The 20,346-nt window shown below is 45.0% G+C and overlaps 1 protein-coding gene across 1 annotated transcript in view; it reads right to left on the bottom strand.

The window, feature by feature from the left end:
* Nucleotides 1-1,378: 1,378 nt before the first annotated feature.
* CLSPN (claspin) overlaps nucleotides 1,379-20,346 on the bottom strand; it is a 33,184-nt gene continuing 14,216 nt past the window's right edge. The window contains exons 9-25 of the mRNA XM_084786238.1: nucleotides 18,335-18,526; nucleotides 17,269-17,474; nucleotides 15,928-16,103; nucleotides 15,548-15,612; nucleotides 14,356-14,555; nucleotides 13,889-14,043; nucleotides 12,653-12,882; nucleotides 12,046-12,157; nucleotides 10,590-10,665; nucleotides 10,121-10,218; nucleotides 7,987-8,151; nucleotides 7,761-7,882; nucleotides 7,148-7,275; nucleotides 4,901-5,003; nucleotides 4,066-4,148; nucleotides 3,709-3,870; nucleotides 1,379-2,860 (exon numbers count right to left, since the gene is read on the bottom strand). Coding sequence (XP_084642364.1) covers nucleotides 2,750-2,860; nucleotides 3,709-3,870; nucleotides 4,066-4,148; nucleotides 4,901-5,003; nucleotides 7,148-7,275; nucleotides 7,761-7,882; nucleotides 7,987-8,151; nucleotides 10,121-10,218; nucleotides 10,590-10,665; nucleotides 12,046-12,157; nucleotides 12,653-12,882; nucleotides 13,889-14,043; nucleotides 14,356-14,555; nucleotides 15,548-15,612; nucleotides 15,928-16,103; nucleotides 17,269-17,474; nucleotides 18,335-18,526 — 2,384 coding nt within the window. The 3' untranslated portion in view covers nucleotides 1,379-2,749. The remainder of the gene's footprint in view (nucleotides 2,861-3,708; nucleotides 3,871-4,065; nucleotides 4,149-4,900; nucleotides 5,004-7,147; nucleotides 7,276-7,760; nucleotides 7,883-7,986; nucleotides 8,152-10,120; nucleotides 10,219-10,589; nucleotides 10,666-12,045; nucleotides 12,158-12,652; nucleotides 12,883-13,888; nucleotides 14,044-14,355; nucleotides 14,556-15,547; nucleotides 15,613-15,927; nucleotides 16,104-17,268; nucleotides 17,475-18,334; nucleotides 18,527-20,346) is intronic.

Raw genomic sequence — 20,346 nt, 5'->3', positions numbered from 1 at the left:
GGGTTTCTCTGTGTAGCCTTGGCTGTCCTAGACTCACTTTGTAAACCAGGGTGGCCTTAAACTCACAGTGATCCCCCTGCCTCTACCTCCCAAGTGCTGGGATTAAAGGTGTACACCTTGGACAAAAGGCATGTGGATCAGGCTGATACTCCTCAATTGATCCTGTCAAAAAAAAGGGGGGAAGCTTAGCTTGGCTTCTGGCAGATATATTTTCATAATGAAAACTGACATAGAGTTAAAGACTCCATTTCTTCTCTAAAGAATATGTTTTTTAGGGCCAGCAAAATGGCTCAGTAGGCAAAGGTACTTGCTGCCAAACCAGAGGACCCAGGTTCAATCCCCAGAACCTACATGGTAGGGGAAAACTAACTTTTGCAAATCATCCTTTTATTTCTACATATGTATCCACATATACACACAAATATAAATTAGATGAAATATAGCAAGATTAAAGAAAATAGGGAGCTGGCTCAGCGGTTAGGAGCACTGACTGGCTGCTCTTTCAGAGGATCCCAGTTTAATTCCCAGTACCGAAATGGCAGCTCACAACTGTCTGTAACTCCAGTTCCAGAGGATCTGACACCCTCATACATACACACAGGTAAAACACCAAATGCACATAAAATAAAAATAAAAATAAATTTATAAAAGACAAAAAACAAAAACAAAACCAGAATGCATTTCCCCAGAGACACAAAGAAAAATAATTTATTTCCCAGATTTGTCAGACATTGACTGTTTTCTATTTAGTGGTCAGTTGTTTTCTTTCTTTCTTTCTTTCTTTCTTTCTTTCTTTCTTTCTTTCTTTCTCTCAAGTACTGGGACTAAAGATGTGTGCTAGTGCTATCACCGCTTGGGTCCGATCCCCACCTCCCCGCTCCATTTCTCCCAAGAAGAGCATGTGGAGACTTGAGTTCCTGCCCAGCCTAGGCAAGGCCCTCACTCTATAAACTCACCATTCCAACAGGGCATGTTGAGAAGCAGAAAGGGAGATCTGTAGCCTCACATCTTGGCTCTCTTGCTCTGGGGTTGAGAGGTGCCTCCATTAGGCCCTCTTCAGAACACTCGGAGAGCCGCACTAACCATCTCTGTGGACCCAGAGCAACACTGAAGTACATGGGAAGGCAGCCAAGGGGCGAGCACCTCTTGAGGACCGGGGCAGGCATTCCATATGGACCCGCTCCTCCTGTCCAGCTCTGAGCAGACCACTAAGTGAGCTGTCTGATCATTTAGAGATGGAAAAGGCAGTGAAGGGCAACTGCAGCCCCCTTCTGTTCTGGACGCAGAGTCTCCTGGGAGGGAAACATCCTGAAAATGAGATACTCTCTTAACTTCCACACTGACCTAAGAATAAGCACTCAGGCTGGACAGCAAACCCTGCCCTCAAGGCAATGACATTTATTGAAAATCTACATACATATTAAAACAGCTTTATACACATTTCTCCCATTACAAGATTACAAATATACAAATGTGTGTTCTGTCCAAGTCAGCATCCTGAGTATTAGGAAAAAACTAAAATAAAAAGCCCTACGAACCAACAGAAAACCTCCATCTTAATCTCATCAGTTGAATCGGCTGGTTATGTCTCTCAATAAAAGATGGACACAATCTCACCAAGTTTCCCATGCTCAGCTTTCGATACTGAAACCCAGCGTTCACCTGGAATGTTCGGTTCTGAGGGGAAACTGGTGTCTACTTCTGAAGAAAGCCCAGCGACAGGCTGGAGAAAGCGAGTGACCGCAGTTCCCTTCAGTGACTTTATTAAATTTCACTGATCTGCTCTCAGTATTGGTGATGAAAGAGTAAAATGTTCTTTCATTGGTCAGGGCAACAAACTCAGCCCAAGAGATGCAATAAATAGTGGTCAGACAGGTGGATCTCTATGAGTTCGAGGCCAGCTTGGTCTACAAAGTGAGCCCAGGACAGCCAAGGCTACACAGAGAGACCCTGCCTCAAAAAACTGGAATAAAATAAAAAAAGTGGTGGAGTTTCTTCTAGTCTGCAGAAGGGAGGGGAGGCTCTCAAACAAATAACTTGAAGTTGAACCTCTAGGCCCAGGGAAGGTCTCTCCTCCATAGATTATCTGGTGTGGGTGGACCTGGGTTTATCCCTTCATCTTCCTCCCACACTCCAGAGAGTGAGGTTAATCTCTTTATGAACTACGTACCAGCTTGAGTCTTTATTTCAAAGGCAGTAAAGGTTAATCAGAAATCAAGGCTAGAAGCTCACAGGACACAGAAGGAACGGGACTGGTGCAACATCCGGGCGAATGCTTCTTAGTCCCTCCATCTAACCACTCGCACTGAGGCCTGGTTACCGCGCGAGGGGTCACGTGGGTGTGGAGGAGGCATCCTAGTACTGGCTTTCAGTGCTTTCTGTAATTTTCTATAATGCCACACTTTCTTCCTCCTCCAAACACCTCCACTTCAAAGTGGTGTCAACCCAGGAAACTGCTAGGAAAAAATGTCAAATACTTAACAGGAGAAGTGAGACTTCAATTATTCTGTAAGTCGATGGTGGAAAGTCTGCAATGGTAAGACTGGTGGCCAAACTGGAAAATAACACCAGGAAAGAAAAACACCGCAGAGAGCTGTGGGGTGGGAAGAACGGGAAAAAACGCAGGAAGATCTCTGCTCATGAGAGACTGATTATGAGCGAGGGAGCGGTCATCAGCAGAAACATCAGTTCCCCACTTCAGTGCAGACCTACTTTGAGTAGTTTTGACAGATGCTGGCTTTGACAGGTGTTAGCTTTCCAAGTATCTGAAGATGCTCCGCTTTGGTCCTGGACTGCTGTTATCCACCTTTAGTCGCTTAGGAGACGGTGACACCATCAATGATGATCCCTTTCTTCTCACCTAGAGAGAACACAGAGGGCGTCAGGGCCAGCTCAAGACTCACACAAATGTTCACCTTCGGTGAGTTCTTTAGCAACTCAGTTAAATCATACATGACTAACAGACAAAAAAGAAAGAAAGAAAGAAAGAAAGAAAGAAAGAAAGAAAGAAAGAAAGAAAGAAAAACTTGGCAGGCAAATTTAAAAGCTGATTGCCCATTGGAGCAGCAACTCCCCTATAAATTCTGGAGAAGTGAAAAATTCTAACATTTTAACAAGCTGTTAGGTCAGAACGTTTATTTCACTTGTGTCATGTATGTGTGTAGGTGTGCGTGTGCATGCTATGTGCATGCACATGGAGGCCGGAGGTTGTTGGTTTCTTCCTCTATTATTCTCTGGCTTGCTCCTTTAAGAGCAGGAAGTAAGATGGCCTGCTATTGAGCTTCCAGGATCTACCTTTCTCTGGTCGTGTTGGGGTTATAAAATTGCACAGCTGTACAGCCACACCTGGCATTTTACATGATGCTAGGATTCAGACTCAAGTCCTTATGAGTGCATAGTAGGTACTCTTACCCAACAAACTCAACCCCTCACACCGTTTTTAAAAGTAAAACAAATAAATCTGGCGCTGGAGGGATAGCTCAGTGGTTAAGGTACTTGCTCCTCGGGGCAACTCACAGCTGTCTGTAATTGCATTTGCAGGGGATCCAGCACCCTCTTTTGGCCTCCCCAGGTAACACACACACACACACACACACACACACACAATCATAAAAGCATGTAAAATACAAACAAATCTTTAAAAAACAAAAACCCACAAGTCAACTAACTCTAAGCATATAAACTGATATGCTTTATCAAATCCCCTACCTGAGGCTTAGATGATTCCTTTGCTGCCTCTGCCTTGGTGGGAGAAAGTGTATGAAAGACAAAGTTTCTTGAGTTTCGGGGAGCGCTGGGGTTGAGGTCAGACAGGGCAGCAAGTTTCTGAAGCACAGCTTTGGGCTGGTTTAGCAAGGAGCCTGTCTTCAGCTGAGGAAAGAAGAATTACATGACATCAAACTGCAAATGTCACAGAGAAGGAGAAGGAAGCCATCCCTGTCAGCCTGGCACTCAGGGAACGCATTTCTACCTTAAGAAAGACTTTCCCACTTTGCGTGGCCACCTTCGTCCCTGAATGACAGCCTGATCTACAGACCACATCAGCTTAACAGGGACCCAACTAACCTGGTGAGCAGCTCCTGGTCTGATGGCTTCAAATGGGTTACTGGGCACAGACTTTGATTCCTGAACAGCCACAGCACGGTTGGCTGGAAAGAAAACAATGAAAGAAGTGTTCTGAGCAAGGCCAGCTAGAATCCCTTCTATATACAAATAAGCAAAGACGACTTAAAAGCTGACACAAAAACTTCTGTTGATTTTATATTGATGACCTTAAAACTCCTTAGTGTCACTAAGGAGATAACAAATTGAGCTTCTCAATCAATCATTAACAAGCACTAAGAAAGAAACAGCAGTTGGTGACTGTGTAGTAGTGTATGAGAGCCCATTTCTAGAGCTCGACACACCTGTGTTCAAATTCCAGCTCTAACAAGTGAGTATATAAATCCTGAGCAACTCAAAAGAGAAGCCACAATTCACCAGCCAAACCTTAAAACTTGAAGCAAAACAAACTACATAAACCTAAGTACAGCTTCCACTGAGTGATGGCTTAAGAGCCAACCTCTGGGAGGCTGGAGAGATGGCTCAGCGGTTAAGAGCACTGTCTGCTCTTCTAGAGGTCCTGAGTTCAATAGTGCAACCATATGATGGCTCACAACCATCTATGATGTGATCTGAAGCCCACTCCCACAGGTGTACATGCAGGTAGAGCACTGTATACATAAAATAATAAATGAACTTAAAAAAAGAGCCAACCTCTGCCTCTCCTCATCTTGAGGGTCCCTTTAAGACAATATTATAGAATGCTTACATTAGCTGCCACAGCTGAAGGTCAGAGTCCCCTCCAAGGCTCCAGCACTGGCAATCTAAGCAGCTAGACCCAAAAGAAGCAAGAGCTCACCATTCCTCTGCAGTGCTTTGGCTGTAGCTTTCTTGGCTAGCATCATAAACTGACTGTCTTCCCCAACATCTTCTTCTTCAGCAGCAATTTTCCCCTGTTGAGCCTGAACATGAAAATCATACAGTATTAGCCAGGTGTGGTGGCACATGCCTAGAGTCCCAGCACTTGGAAAGCTGAGGCAGGAGAATTACCATGACTTCAAGGCCACTTTGGATTAATGACAGATCAGCCTCTGTCTTCAAAACAAACTCATACGACATTGGATTACCTATAGCTTTCCTAAATAGTCAGTGTAAGGGAGCTGGAAAGCCGACCCGGTAGTTAAGAGCATTGGCTACTCTTCCAAAGGATCTGGGTTCAACTCCCAGCACTCACATGGCAGCTCAAAAATGTCTGCCGTAGCTCCAGTTGCTACTACAGAATTGGTCTAACACTCAATTCTGGGCTTTGCTGGGACCAGACACATATGTGGTGTGTAGGCATACATGCAGGCAAAGCACCCACAAACATAAAATAATTGAAAATTAAAGGCTGGATCAGATACGTGGCATACACCTTTAATCCCAGGACTCAGGAGGCAGATCTCCTACTTTGAGGCCAGCCTGGTGTAGAGAGTGCATTCCAGGACAGTCAGAGATACATAGTGAGATCTTATCTCAAAAAACAAAGCAAATGCTGGGCTGTGGTGGTGCACGCCTTTAATCCCAGCACTTGGGAGGCAGAGGCAGGTGGATCGTTGTGAGTTCGAGGCCAGCCTGGTCTACATGAGTCCAGGACAGCCAAGGCTACACAGAGAAACCCTGTCTTGAAAAAACAAACAAACAAGCAAAAAAACAGTAATATTTAAAAAAAAAATATAATACAGGCTGAGTTGTAAAGCCAAATTACTATTTAATTTAATTAATTTATTTTTTTTGAGACAGGGTTTCTCTGCCTCCTGAGTGCTGGGATTAAAGGCGTGCACCACCACCACCACCCAAGTTTGTTTTCCTTTCTACAAGCTTCGCTGCCTTAGATTAAAAAGATAAAAGCCTGGAGATGTGGCTAAATGGTTGGAAACACGTGTTGCTCTTCTAGAGAACCCAAGTTTGGTACCTAGAACCCAAGAGATAGGTTACCATGCCTGTAACTCTAATTCCAGGGGATCCGATGCCCTCTTCTGGCCTCCACAGGCACTGCACTCACATGCACCCACACCATATGCACATCATTTAAAAATTATTATTTTATTTCTTTTGGTTTTTTGAGACATGGTTTCTCTGTGTAAAAGCCCTGGCTGTGATGGACTCACTTTGTAGACCAGGCAGATGTGCATCACTACACCTGGCAAATAAATTAATTTTTATTTTATATTTTTGAGACAAAGTCTCATTACATAGTCTGGGCTGGCCTGCAACTCACAGAGATCCACCAGCCTCTGCCATCCAAGTGCTAGGATTGAAGGCATACAACACAACTCCCAGACTGAAAATACATGATGGTTTTTTTGTTTTGTTTTGTTTTGTTTTGTTTTTATTGGGCAATTAGCCAGAGAGTTACCTGTGGTAAACTTTGGGGGGCAGGGGGAGCAAACCTCAAGATTAAAAGGGTTAAATATATTATTGCTAAGTTTACATGGCAGCTGAAGAGTTTGGATCTTTGCTCCTCTAAACTTTGTCAAAATAGGCAATTTTCTTTTCTGTTTTTTGTTTTGTTTGTTTTTGTTTTTCGAGACAGGGTTTTTCTGTATAGCCTTGGCTGTCCTAGACTTGCATTGTAGACCAGGCTGGCCTCGAACTCACAGTGATCCACCTGCCTCTGCCTCCCAAGTGCTGGGATTAAAGGCATGCGCCACCACGCCCGGCTCTGTTTTTTGTTTTGTTTGTTTTTGTTTTTCGAGACAGGGTTTTTCTGTATAGCCTTGGCTGTCCTAGACTTGCATTGTAGACCAGGCTGGCCTCTAACTCACAGGGATCCACCCGCCTCTGCCGCCCGAGTGCTGGGATTAAAGGCGTGCGCCACCACCACCCCCCGGCCCTTTTTCTGTTTTTTAAAGATTTATTTATTTATTGTTATGTATACAGTGATCTGCTTACATGTACTCCTGCAGGCCAGAAGAGGGCATCAGATCACAGTATAGATGGTTGTGAGCCACCACGTGGTTGCTGGGAATCGAACTCTATACCTCTGGAAGAGCAGGCAGTGCTCTTAACCTCTGAGCCATCTCTCCAGCCCCCTAAATAGGCAATGTTCTTGGTCACTTTCTACCTGTTCTCGAAGCCACTGCTCTCGTTCAATCCGCTCCTTCCTCCACTTGGCTTCAGACTCATCAAGCTGTTCTTCAACCTGATCGTCATCAGATTCTCTGTGGAACAGATCCATCTGGGAGGTGTCGTCTGAAGGAGAGAGGTGAGGCACTTAGCATATTGTAGTCCTCACAGAGGGAGTGGTCAGACTGAATGTTGACTTAAACCTTTCCTAGCCACAAAAGGAAGTCAATGGATACAGCTAGTCTACAATGGATACGGCTAGTCTACCACTCAGCCTGGTGTAGAGGTGGTTTTCTGTTTGTGGTTTTTCTTTCCCAGAAAGGGTTGCAAGCAGCCAGGTTGGCACTGAACTATGGCGCTAAGGATGACCTTGACTCCTGATTGTCCCCCCACTACATCCTAAGTCTTGGGATCACAGGCACGCACCGTCATGCCTGGTTGTTTTCTAACGTGGTACTGGGGATGGAGCTCAGAGTGTCCGTGTTCTCGGTGAGCACTCTACCAACCCGGCTGTACCTAAGGCCTCCTGGTTTAGTTCTGATTGCCATTTACCATCTTAAAGTGGACGGATATATACACTGGAACCATTTCTTTCTAAAGGGCCAAGGTACCTATATGTTTCCAACGGAATTTTCTCGTTCGTCCAGGCCCGTCACTGTGCAGATCCCCATCAGCAAGGTACCTCTCTTGGTATAACCGCAGCCGTCGCTTATCGTCATCCAACATGGTTTTCCTATAACAAAGGAAGCAAGGCGCTCAACACCAGGACCGCTCTGCCCGGTGACATGGCTGGCGTGAGGTGCCCTGTTGCTTAGACGGGCTTGTTAGGGTACTAACATGTGTATTTTCTTGATCTGACTCTCCAGTTCGTCATCAGACGGAAGCACTTCATCAATGACGTCCTCTTCATACTCATCAATCTCTTCCCCATCATACTCATCTTCACTTCCCACATCGCTTCCCGACACCTCTGCCTCATCTTCCAAGTACTTCTTCAGCCTCCTAGAAAGCAATTCAAAAGATGAGAAACTAAGCAATGGATACCCACACAGAATTCAGACACAGGAAGGAAAGCAGAAAGATGAGAAACTAAGCAATGGATACCCACACAGAATATGGATACAGGAAGGAAAGCAGAAAGATGAGAAACTAAGCAATGGATACCCACACAGAATACGGACACAGGAAGGAAAGCAGAAAGATGAGAAACTAAGCAATGGATACCCACACAGAATATGGATACAGGAAGGAAAGCAGAAAGATGAGAAACTAAGCAATGGATACCCACACAGAATACGGATACAGGAAGGAAAGCAGAAAGATGAGAAACTAAGCAATGGATACCCACACAGAATATGGATACAGGAAGGGAAGCAGAAAGATGAGAAACTAAGCAATGGATACCCACACAGAATATGGATACAGGAAGGGAAGCAGAAAGATGAGAAACTAAGCAATGGATACCCACACAGAATACGGACACAGGAAGGAAAGCAGAAAGATGAGAAACTAAGCAATGGATACCCACACAGAATACGGATACAGGAAGGAAAGCAGAAAGATGAGAAACTAAGCAATGGATACCCACACAGAATATGGATACAGGAAGGAAAGCAGAAAGCCACTGTGGTTATCTCTGCTCCAGGGGACAGCCCCACAGGAGTGGCCCTCGTTAAACCTATTAAGTCACAGAGCAAAAACAGAGCCAAAAGTAGGATGGGCGTGGTGTGGTAAAGGGGGTGGGGTGACAGCTGTCAGGATGGAGGGACAATGAGAGGGGACAGAGGAATGAATGTGAGCAGACGCAGTATACACACGGAGAAACAGTAATGAAAGAAAAGCAGAATGCAGAAGCATTAATAATAGGCTTAATATGTAATAACACCTGTCGGTACTATCTCCAATACTTTTTTGATGTTTAAACGCTGGTCACCTAGCCCATACCATGTGCCAGTAGCTGTTCTTTATAGATATCACCAGTACCCTCTTTCTTACACAGGGGCACTACTACCTCTGTCATTTTATAATTAAGAAAAGACAATGTCTAAGACATGAGGACACTGGAAGCTATAACAACGAAAAAGACACTAGTTCTGGAAGGAACTAGAGATGTTCCTTCCGGAGAGTCATTCAAGGCTACACACAGAGAAACCCTGTCTCAAAAAACAAAGAAAGAAATCATGTAAGGAAGCTCAGAGAGACCAAACAATTCACTCAAGTTCCCCTAAGTAGGAGTGGGACTCAACCTTGGTTGGGCAATCCTACAGGACCCTCGGTTATAGGAGGTGGTTTGGTTCCTGTGATCCTGGCTTACGTGACAGTAGGACCCATCCAGCACACAGCAGAGCTGGGTAGAAAGAGATTATTCTAGGCCACAAGAGCAGAAGCATCACCACTGAGAACATCACTAGGTCTGGGAGGAAGCAGGAGATGTCTAGTATAGACATGGCTTAAAGGCATAACACAACTGTCTCTGAGACTCAAGAAGTGGCCGTAGAAAGTTTTTTAAAAAACTTAAGCCGGGCATGGTGGCACAGGCCTTTAATCCCAGCACTCGGGAGGCAGAGGTAGGTGGATCGCTGTGATTTTGAAGCTAGCCTGGTCTACAAAGCGAGTCCAGGATAGCCAGGGCTACACAGAGAAACCCTGTCTCGAAAAACCAACCAACCAACCAAATAAACAAAAACTTATTTGTGTGCATGTATGTGCCACGGCACAGGTGTGGAGGTCAGAGGACAACATCTGGTTTTCTGCTTTCACCACGGGGTCTAGAGCATGACGTCAGGGTTGCACAGGAAGCAATCTTACCCGCTGAGTCATTTACTTTGCCTCAAGGCCACGAAAGATTTGTTTAATTTATATTAACCATAAAAAACAGAAAGCAAACCGGCGTGTTTATGTAAAAAGGTAGCAAGCTATGCCGCAACTTGTGAGAGCAGGCAGAAGCTGAAGGAACGGATGGAACACCTACATTTGCCTTTTCATCTTCTCAGACTGCTTTAGGAGCTCCTCCTCGTCATCCTCTGGGTCCAGGGCCAGCTCTCCATCACTAGAGTCACTGTGTTCATCCTGCGACACCAGAGCAACACACTCAGGGTTAGACGCGGTGACAGCAGGGAGCACTGCTGTGCCACGGCAGGGAGCATGGGAGGGAGCACTGCTGTGCCATAGCAGGGAGCACGGGAGGGAGCACCGCTATGCCATAGCAAAGGTGTTGGGATCACAAGCACGTGGGCCTGGGCTTGAGCTGCAGTACCATGAGGTAAGAACAGAAGGGGACAAGAGGGTTTATGAAGTTCTGTCCCCATGCCTCATCACAGGACACTGCTTCTGGCAGACACTAAACTAAAAATACTCAAGTGCTGACTCAGAGGGCGAGGACCCGGGGCAGGAGCACGGAAGGAGCACGTGCAGCTTGGTTGTATTCTCTCCACACTCACCTCCTCACTTGCAAATCCATTTTCCTTTGAAACAAGCTGAAAGTCACCAAATTCCTCCTCTTCACCCTCTTCCTCCCTAGAAGACCAATCACTAAGTTACTGAAAGCAAACCACAAGAGCCAGCCAAACTAAGAATGTAAGACATCTATCAGCACCAGTCATTTTTTTAAGAAATAGGAAATGAGCTATTTTGTCTTAAAAAAAATGTCTGAGTTTGATGGCTAAAGCATTTACTATACAACTGTGAAAACTGGAGGATCTTTCTTTTTTTTTAGTTTTTTGAGACAGGGCTTCTCTGTGTAACAGCCCTGGCTGTCCTGGACTCACTTTGTAAACCAGGCTGGCCTTGAACTCAGAGATCCGCTTGCCTGTCTCCCAAGTGCTGAGATTAAAGGTGTGCGTCACCACGCCCAGCCCGATAGGGCATTTTCTTAAGGAATAATTAATAGGGGAGTGCCCAGCCCACTATGGGTGGGGCCATTCCTGGGCTGGAGGTCCTTGGTTCTATAAGAAAGTAGGTTGAGCAAGCCAGTAAGCAGCACCCATCCATGGTAGAGTCAGAGGACAACTTGTGGGCGTCAGCTCTCTACTTCTACCATGTTGGACACCAGCAATTAAACTCAGGTCTTCAGGTTTAGTGGCAAGTACCCGAAGGCACTTAGCCATTTACCTGGCCTTGAACTTCTAACTCTCCTGCCTCTGTTTCCTGAATATTGGATTCAAGCATAACCACATTAGGCTTTCTGGGGGTTTGTTTGTTTGTTTTGAGGCAAGTCTTTCCTATGTCACTCACATGGCCTGGAGCTCACTATATAGCTGAAGATGACCTTGGACTCCTGATCCTATGCCCTTTACCACCTAAGCTCTGGGGTTATGGTTACACACCACTACTCCTGCCCAGTTTCCACTTTCAAGTCTGTGTGTGTCTCTCTTCTGAGATAGGATCTCAATGTGCAGAATAGGCTGGCCCGGAATTCACAATCCTCTTGTCACGCCTCCCCAGTGCTGAGAATATAGGTACGGGCTACCATGCCTACCATGTAGCCTTCTTTTGAACCCAAGTGGAGTTGCTGGATCAGATGGCAATTCTATTATCAATTTTGAGAAACCATAGTACTGTTTCCTAGCAGTTCACCAAGAGTAAGCAGAGGTTTCCCTTCACCAATTTATATAAACAATGAGTTGGATGTGACACAGCGTCTCAGATTGTCTTTCCCAAATTTCTTAAGTTTATTGCTAAACCCAGAGAACGGGATCCTAGGCTTGTCTCTTTGATTTGTTGTTGTTGCTTTGTTTTTCAAGACAGGGTTTCTGTGTAGCCCCGAATGTCCTGGAACTCACTCTGAAGACCAGGCTAGGCTTGAACTCAGAGTGCTGAGATTAAAGACATGGGCTACTATGCCTGACAGATCCTAGGGTTTTATTTTCCAAATTCTCACCAATCTTTGAGACTCACCTGTCTGTCGGGAAGGAGCCTGAGCAAAGAGCAAGTGCCTCTTCCATCGGATCATCTGTGCTGCTCTCTCTCTCCTGTTTACTCAGCTCCAACGTAGCCATAGGGGAGGCATCTACCTCAACAAGGGAAACTCAGTAAGGAAGGAAACGACACTTTTACTCTTCCTGGCCATCGAAATACTGGCCAGCTCAATTCAGCTCTTAGGTAAGATGTTGAAAACTTCACCTTCCCATTCTTTCAACAAATTCTTATTCACACTTAGTGTGTGCCAAGCCCCAGGAAAACAGTAATGAACAAAATAAATACCCAATTACTTCATAGCCTACGTGTTGTTCCAGCAAGTGTGGGGCATCTACTATATACCAGATGCTGTTCTGACTTTTGTATACAGATTAAATTATACATTATGATGCTGAAGCTAAAGTGGCCCTAAGGTGACGCTGTTATTCTAAGAACCCTAGAGCGGTAAAGGCGAGGAGCTGAGTGAGCTCCATCATGTCCCTGTTTTCTGTGCACTCAGAGGAGCAAGGGCTTCTTCTCAGGGACGCTGATGTAAGCTGACTGAAGACTGGCTGTGGCAGGCAGGACACTCTCGCTGCATATTTACCTTGAGAAGGAAATTTGCCCGAGCAAAGATTCAGAAGTTCCTCCATGTTTTCTTTTTTGTCATTCTTTCTAGGTTGACATTTCTCTTCAGGCTGAGATGTAAACTGTCCCGTACATAAATCCAGCAGCTCATCCATGTTGGCATCCATGGCATTCTCATCCATACTGGCCAGTGGCAACTGGGGCTTCAAAGTTTGATATCGATTCCGGTGATTTCTAATGTTTAAAAATCTACAAGCACAGTGAAGTGTCAGAAATTACCCAGAGAAGAGACAAAAGTGCAGGTAAAAACTGGGTTAGAAGCTGAATGCGGCCAGCAAGATGGCTAGGTTGGTAAAGTACTTGCTGCCAAGCCTGCCGATCTGAGTTCAATCCCCAGGGCTCCACATGTTGGAGGGAACCAACTCCAGCAAGTTGTCCTATGATCTTCTCATGTGTACTGTGTGTGGCAAAAAGGATCTGAATGTGACGGGAATCATTCCAACTTGATGGGATTTAGAATCGCCATGGAAACAAACCTCTGGGTGTGTCTTCCAGGCATTATCTGAAATAGGCTGCCTGAGGTAGGAGGCCCCACCTTGTCTGTGGGCGGCACTATCCCCTGGGCTAGGGCCCTGGACCAACTGAAGAGGAGCTGAACATGCGCATTCATTGCTTTCTGCTTCCTGACTGTGGAGGCAATGTGCCCACTGCCTTCTGCTCCTGCCGCCGTGACTGGCCTGCCATGATGCATGGTGTCCACGGAGCTATCAGGCAAAATAAGCCATCCTTCCCTAAGTGGCTCTGTCAGTATTTTGTCACAGTGACAAGACAAGTAACTAACACACTGAGCCTCAACACAGAAAACAAGATTTAAGTTATCCTCATGCTAACGTCAGGAGGGAGGAAGGGCAAGTGTGGTCAAAGTAAGGTATGAAGCGGCTTCTAATGATGCATCAGGGATGGGTGTTACATTCCAATACTACCCCAAAATCAGAACACAAGAGGATGAGCAGAGAAAGCCCTTCCAATACAAGATCTGAGTGAAATAAGGTCAGAGAATAGGGATATCAGCAAGACGTTTTACATTTTATCTTCTGTAAGTTTCGTTCAAACTCGTAGAATGTAACTCTAATGGTCGGTACACCTCTTTCTCAGAAGAGAAAGCCAGATGGAGTGACAGAAGCTCATTTTATTTTTAAACAAAATTAAGCAGCACCCAGCCTTATCCCACCCACAGAAACACAAAACTACCTACCCATCTGCATCCAACAGTTGGCTCTGAGTGTCATCTTCTAAACAGAACTGGAAGTCTCCTGCTCCTAGGAAAAGTGTCTTAGGTTCTGGGGAGGCGGTGTACAGATCCTGGGAATCCTCTATGGGAAGTGAAGGCTCAGACAGTTTTCCTGAACTCTGGCACCAAAACAAAAACAATAGCAAAACATTTTACAAATGCCATTCAGTGTCATGACAACAACAGAAGTTGCTACTTGCAATATGTCATCTGCTCTCAGGCAATCGCAGTTGAGCAGGACAATGCATAGTCAAAGGAGCCTAAGGAGAAAAAGAACGTCTAAGCAAGAAGAATGCTTGCTAATACACAAAGGAGGTGGATTTTTAAAGCTGAGCACCAAGGTGGTGGGAGGTGGTTGGCTAGGACGCACTCTATTTAGCAATGTGGGAAGTGAAAAGAGGAGATTATTAGGAAAACTATCAGCACCTTACCTTAGAAGCCGAGCTGATCAAACTGGCTCGAAACAGGCCAGGGGAAGGGGATCTGAACCCTCCTGCTGTAGGGAGGGAACTGGCCCCTCGGCCTGTCTGTCTGTTGCAAGGCTGATAGGAGGGAATTGTGGAGCCAATCAGCTCAAAGCTGCTGTTGTGGCTGCTCTCCTTCGTTAGCAGTGAACTCGAGTCATCTTCATCTGAGGAGGAAAGAAACGCCCTTTAAAGGCTTGATTACAGAAAAGAGGTGGATTTGTTTAGAAAAAAGAGCTGAGATCAAACAGGTAAAATTCACCGGCCAAGTGCTTAAATTCTAGGCTCCATATCATTCTGTTAAAGGTAAATCACTTTGATTTACTACAACAGTATTGCATCATCAAGCTCATTACTCTGGGCTAAGTGATGCCTGGAAGTTCTCTTCCCTCTCTTTCCCTGCCTAAGGCCTTCATCTTACAAATTACGTACCTTTGATCTACGTATAGAAATATTTCATATTTCACTCAATCAACAAATCAACATCCACCCACTCAGGACCTACCGTATGTCCATGGTTTACTATAAAAATGTAGCCCAGGGGCTGGAAATGGCTCTGCAGCTAAGAGCCTTTGTTGCTCTTCCAGACGAGCCAGGTTCAGTTCTCAGCACTCACAGAACAGCTCACACCCATCCGTAACTCCAGGCCCATGGGATCCAGCGCCCTCTCTGACCTTTGCGAGCATCAGTCACACACATTCATGCAGGCAAAACGTATGTACTCATAAAGTAAAAATAAGTCAATGTTAAAAAAAAAAGTAGCAGCCAGGGGTGGCGGCGCACGCCTTTAATCTCAGCTCTCGGAAGGCAGAGGCAGGTGGATTGCTATGAGTTTGAGGCCAGCCTGGTCTACAGAGTAAGTCCAGGACAACCAAGACTACACAGAGAAACCCTGTCTCAAAAAAAAACAAAGCAAACAAACAAAAATCAGTCCAAAATGTGGGCCATGAAAAATATTGCAATTTATATTTTTGGATGTGCACCTAGCCTTAAGCAGCTGAGCCATCTCCCCAGCCCAAACAGTGCAATGTATAAATCCCCGTCACTGCACACACACGTAGGAATGTGCTATCACTACAGTGGAAGAGAGAGGAAGGAACTTCCATGGCCCTTCCGTGTCAGAGCTAAAGAAAAGCTCTGCACAAGGAGCGCTACTTACCCAGTTTGCCAGACTGCTTGCCCAAGTGCTCATCTGTTTCTGATTTTCCTTCAGTAGGAAAGTAACTACAAAGTAAAAAAGCAAACTGCTTGAGTATCTGTTCTTACTTCCTACTCTCTTGTGAGAAATTCAGAGTGGGCTGAGGAATGGCCCCATGGTTAAGAGTGTGCACTGTTCTTCCAGAGGTTCCAAGACAGGTTCCCAGCAGCCACATCAGGCTCACAACCACATGAAACTCCAGCTCCAGGGGATCCACGCCCTCCTCTGGCCTCCTCAGGCACCTCCACTCATGCACACACCCACACAGACAGACACACCTTTAAAAAAATACAAGTCTTAAGAAATCCAAAAGACTTTTCTATTTCTTTAGAACAACTTACGCCATCTTGGAGGAGCTGTCCTTGAACAGAAGTAAGGTGGAATCTGAGGAGAGGGGCTTGGGAACAGAGAGGTCAACAGACTTGCCAAGTTCACTACTGCCATCCGTATTTTCTTTATCTGTTTCTTTTTCATCTTTGGTTTCGGTATCTTCACTAACAAGAAGAAATTCTGTAGTCTATGCCAATCACGTAAAAATAATAATACAAGTCAAAAAATGTAAAAGCAAATCCATTCTTAGCCTGAAATATGGATTCTTGGTTATAGGTTACATCTCAATATGAAAAAGTGAACTTGAAACAAACTGAGTCTGAGCACCATCAGCAATGTCATTTCCCTGACACTTAAAAAAAAAAAAAAAGATTTATTCTCAGCACTTGGGAGGCAGAGGCACGTGGATTGCTGTGAGTTCTAGGCCAGCCTGGTCTACAAAGTGAGTCCAGGACAGCCAAGGCTACACAGAGAGACTCTGTCTCGAAAAACCAAAAAACAAAACAAAAGACTGCCATTGCCAACTGTCTTTACTAAAGGTTAAGCACTTACTCTGTCTTCCAACCAAAAAGAAAGCTTTTTATAACTTACAGGCACTTAACCAATCACCGCCTTCCCTGGGCTGCAAAACTACTATTGAATAGGGCCAGCAGCTCTTCTATAAATATCCTCCTTAACTAAGAATGAGATTAATTTAGGAAGACCTCTAGCTGGAGAACTTATTCCAGACCTCAGCCTAAACAAAAACAATTGCATGCTGGGTGTGGTGGGGCGCACACCTTTAATCCCAGCACTTAGCGGGGCAGAGGCAGGCGGATCTCTGTGAGTTCCAGGCCAGCCTGGTCTACAGAGTGAGTCCAGGACAGCCAGGGCTATAAGAGAAACCCTGTCTCAAAAAACCAAACCAAACCAAACAAGAACAATTGCTTTTCAATCTCAATAACAAACAAAAAAGATCTTATTTATAGTTATTTTCAATATAGCACTATACTAAAACACAGTAGCAGGTAGAAACAAGAGACACACAGCTGTGAACTTCAGGCACTCAATATTGCCATCAGAACTGGATGTGCTGGGCTTTGAGCATATACATAGCTAATTTCATCCATCCTCCAGGCCACACATGGTACACACACATACATACAGGCAAAAACATGCAAACACATTATTTAAAAATTGGGAGTGTGGGGCTGGAGCACCCAGCTAACAGCCACCTGTGACTGCAGTTCCAGAGGACCCAGCACCCTCCAGGCACTGCAGGTAAAATACCCAAACACATAAAAATATACGTAAATCTTATCTTTTTCTTATTCATCATGGCCAAGTAACAAAATTATATAAATGCCCCAAACCTGAATGTCTTGATCCTCCTCCTCCTCCTCTGCCTCCTCTTCTCCGTCTTCCTCAGACTCATCTGTCATTTCTTCCTCTTCCTCCTCCTCTTCAAATCCATCTTCGTTATCTAATTTAAATAACGCCTGGCGCTTCTGCCGCTCCTCAAGCCTTCGGAGCTTCATTGCCTCCTGCAATTTAGCTTTCAGCATCTGCAGTTTTTCACCTGAACAACAACAACAACAAATGTTGGCATCCTTTAGATATGACTGACTACTCAGTGCAATAAATAAGCATGCAATTTAAGCAACTCTACTTGTAATCTAGACACCCAAAAGGAAAATCCAGGACCTTAGTGCTCCAGGCTTTTACTTATTTCAACCTGGGACAGTGTAAGAGAATATCTGCACCCAGTTGAATACAAATAGCTGTTTAAAGGGCAGTAGGCAGGGAACGAAGCTTCAGAAGTCTCTAGTTCAAAGGGACAGGGCTATAGCTCCATAGGGAAATATTTGGTTAGCATGCAAGGGGCCCTGGGCCTGAGTCTCAGCACTGGAAAAGTCCCAGGCTCAGAAGCTATGAGGAAAATAGTGATACACTTATTTATATAAAGACAAACAATTAAAAAGTAAACTTGGTTAAAAAGATAATTCTCCTGCCTCAGGCTCAAAAATGCTGCAATGTGCACTTAAGTGCACCATGCCTGGCTTACTTCTTTCTTTCTTTTATTCTTTCTTTCTTTCTTTCTCTTTTGTTTTTTGAGACTAGGTTTCTCTGTGTAGCCCTGGCTATCCTGGACTCTCTTTGTAGACCAGGCTGGCTTCGAAAACTCACAGAGATCCGCCTGCCTCTGCCTCCTTGAGTGCTGGGATTACAGGCGTACATCACTGCACATGGCTAGCTATATATTTTTCTACAGTGAGTATTTACTACTTTTTATAATTAGGTAAGTGCTACCTTAAAAAATAAAGTCATCATGCACACTCCCATCTCTCTCCATGCCACCCTTGAATCCTCCTGAGGGTGGCGCTGTCCAGTCTACAAGGAAAAGATTCCATAACTTCCAGCAACAGTAAAGATAAATACCTGGCTTTGTGTGGCTTGCTCTTTCCAGCTTCTCACCCGCCAGAGTCACAGGCACCACATCTGCCTTTAGTTCCTCCTTCCCATCAGTGCCCAAGTCCTTCACGATGATGTTCACGTTCACTGTCTGAGGAGCCCTGGGATTGGCTGCAGGATTAGCGTGCCTCCAGAAACGCTGCTTCAAGGCTTCCAGCTCTAAACCCAAACGTGAACAAGCGCGTCAGTTTCATGTTCACGCTCTTTCCTTGAAGATTCCACTTAAGAATGGTAAGCATTCCAGCTTAACATCATCAGAGAAAAACCAAATCCCCCTTGCTACTAAGATCTGCACAAAATTCACACCATAACCCATAACCGTTGTCTGGTTTAAAAACCAGAATCTTTTTTTTTTTTTTTTTTTAGATTTATTTATTTATTTATTAAGTATACAGTGTTTTGCCTGCATTTACACCAGAATAGGGCACCAGATCTCATTATAGATGGTTGTGAGCCACCATGTGGTTGCTGGGAATTGAACTCATGACCTTTGGAAGAGCAGTCAGTGCTCTTAACCTCTGAGCCATCTCTCCAGCCCCAAAAAACCAGAATCTTTAAAGCAAATTTTCGCTACATGTAGTTAGTGCATGTGTGTAGAAATGCATGTCACGGCTCCTGTGTGGAGGGTGGAGAACAATTTTTTGTTGGTCCTTTCTTTTTACCATGTGGGTCCCAGGGACCAAACTCTGGCCAATAGGCTTGGTGACAAGTGCCTTTATTCTTTGCGCCCTCAATTATTTTTTAGTATGAAATCAGTAGTAAACAAACAAACAAAAATTTAGCTATTAAAAAGCAGAATTTGGAGCCCGGCGTGGTGTCACACGCCTTTAATCCCAGCACTCAGGAGGCAGAGGCAGGCGGATCACTGAGTTCGAGGCCAGCCTGGTCTACAAAGCAAGTCCAGGACAGCCAAGGATACACAGAGAAGCCCTGTCTCAGGGGAGAAAAAAAAAAGCAGAATTTGGGCCAGGTATTGTGGCATGTGCCTTTAATCCCAGCACTTGGGAGGCAGAGGCAGGGGGATTGATGTGAATTCAAGGCCAGCCTGGTCTACAAAAGGAGTTCAGGACAGCCAGGGCTGTTAGACAGAGAAAATGTGTCTCAAAAAAAAGAAAAAAAAAAAAAGCATAATTTGGAGCCAGGTGTGGTGGTGCATACCTTTAATCCCAGCACTTGAGATTAAAGAGACAGGTAGCATTCGAGGACATCTTGGTCTACACAGAAAGTTCCAAGCCAGCCAATGAGACATTGTGAGATGCTGTGTGAAGAAACAAGATCAATTTGGAGCTAGAGAGATGGCTTAGCAGCTAAGAGCACTGGTTGCAGCTGGGCACAGTGGCACAGGCCTGTAGTTCCAGCACTTGGGGAGGCAGAGGCAGGAGGTTCTCTGTGAATTCAAGGCCAGCCTGATCTACAAAGCAAGTCCCGGACAGCCTAGGCTACACAGAGAAGCCCTGTCTCAAAAAACCAAAAACCAAAAGAAAAAAAAAAGCACAGGTTGCTTTTGCAGAGGGCCTGGGTTCCCAGCACCAACATTGCAGCTCGCAACTGCCTGTAACTCAGGCCTAGGAGATCCAATACCTACTGACCTCCAAGGGCTCCTGCACACACAGTGTACATTCATACATTCAGGCACATACACATAGAATGAAACCAATAAATAATAACTTTTTTAAAGAAGCAAGATTAGCTTTTAAATTATAAAAATAAAAAGCTTATTTTTGGTGGCTCTTATTTTTATTATGTATGTTTGTTTTTAGAGACAGGAACTCATGTTGCCTGGGCTTATCTTGAACTGCTGATCCTCCTGCCTCCACCATCATCACACCTGGCAATGGCTAATTTATTTATTTATTTTTCGAGATAGGGTTTCTCTGTGTAGCCCTGGCTGTCCTGGACTCACTTTGTAGACCAGGCTGGCCTCGAACTCACAGCGACCCACCTGCCTCTGCCTCCCAAGTGCTGGGATTAAAGGCATG

The sequence above is a fragment of the Acomys minous genome, assembly GCF_964271855.1.
Source record: "Acomys minous genome assembly, chromosome: 6".
Classification (NCBI taxonomy): Eukaryota; Metazoa; Chordata; class Mammalia; order Rodentia; family Muridae; genus Acomys; species Acomys minous.
This window is presented reverse-complemented; position numbering and strand designations above follow the sequence as displayed.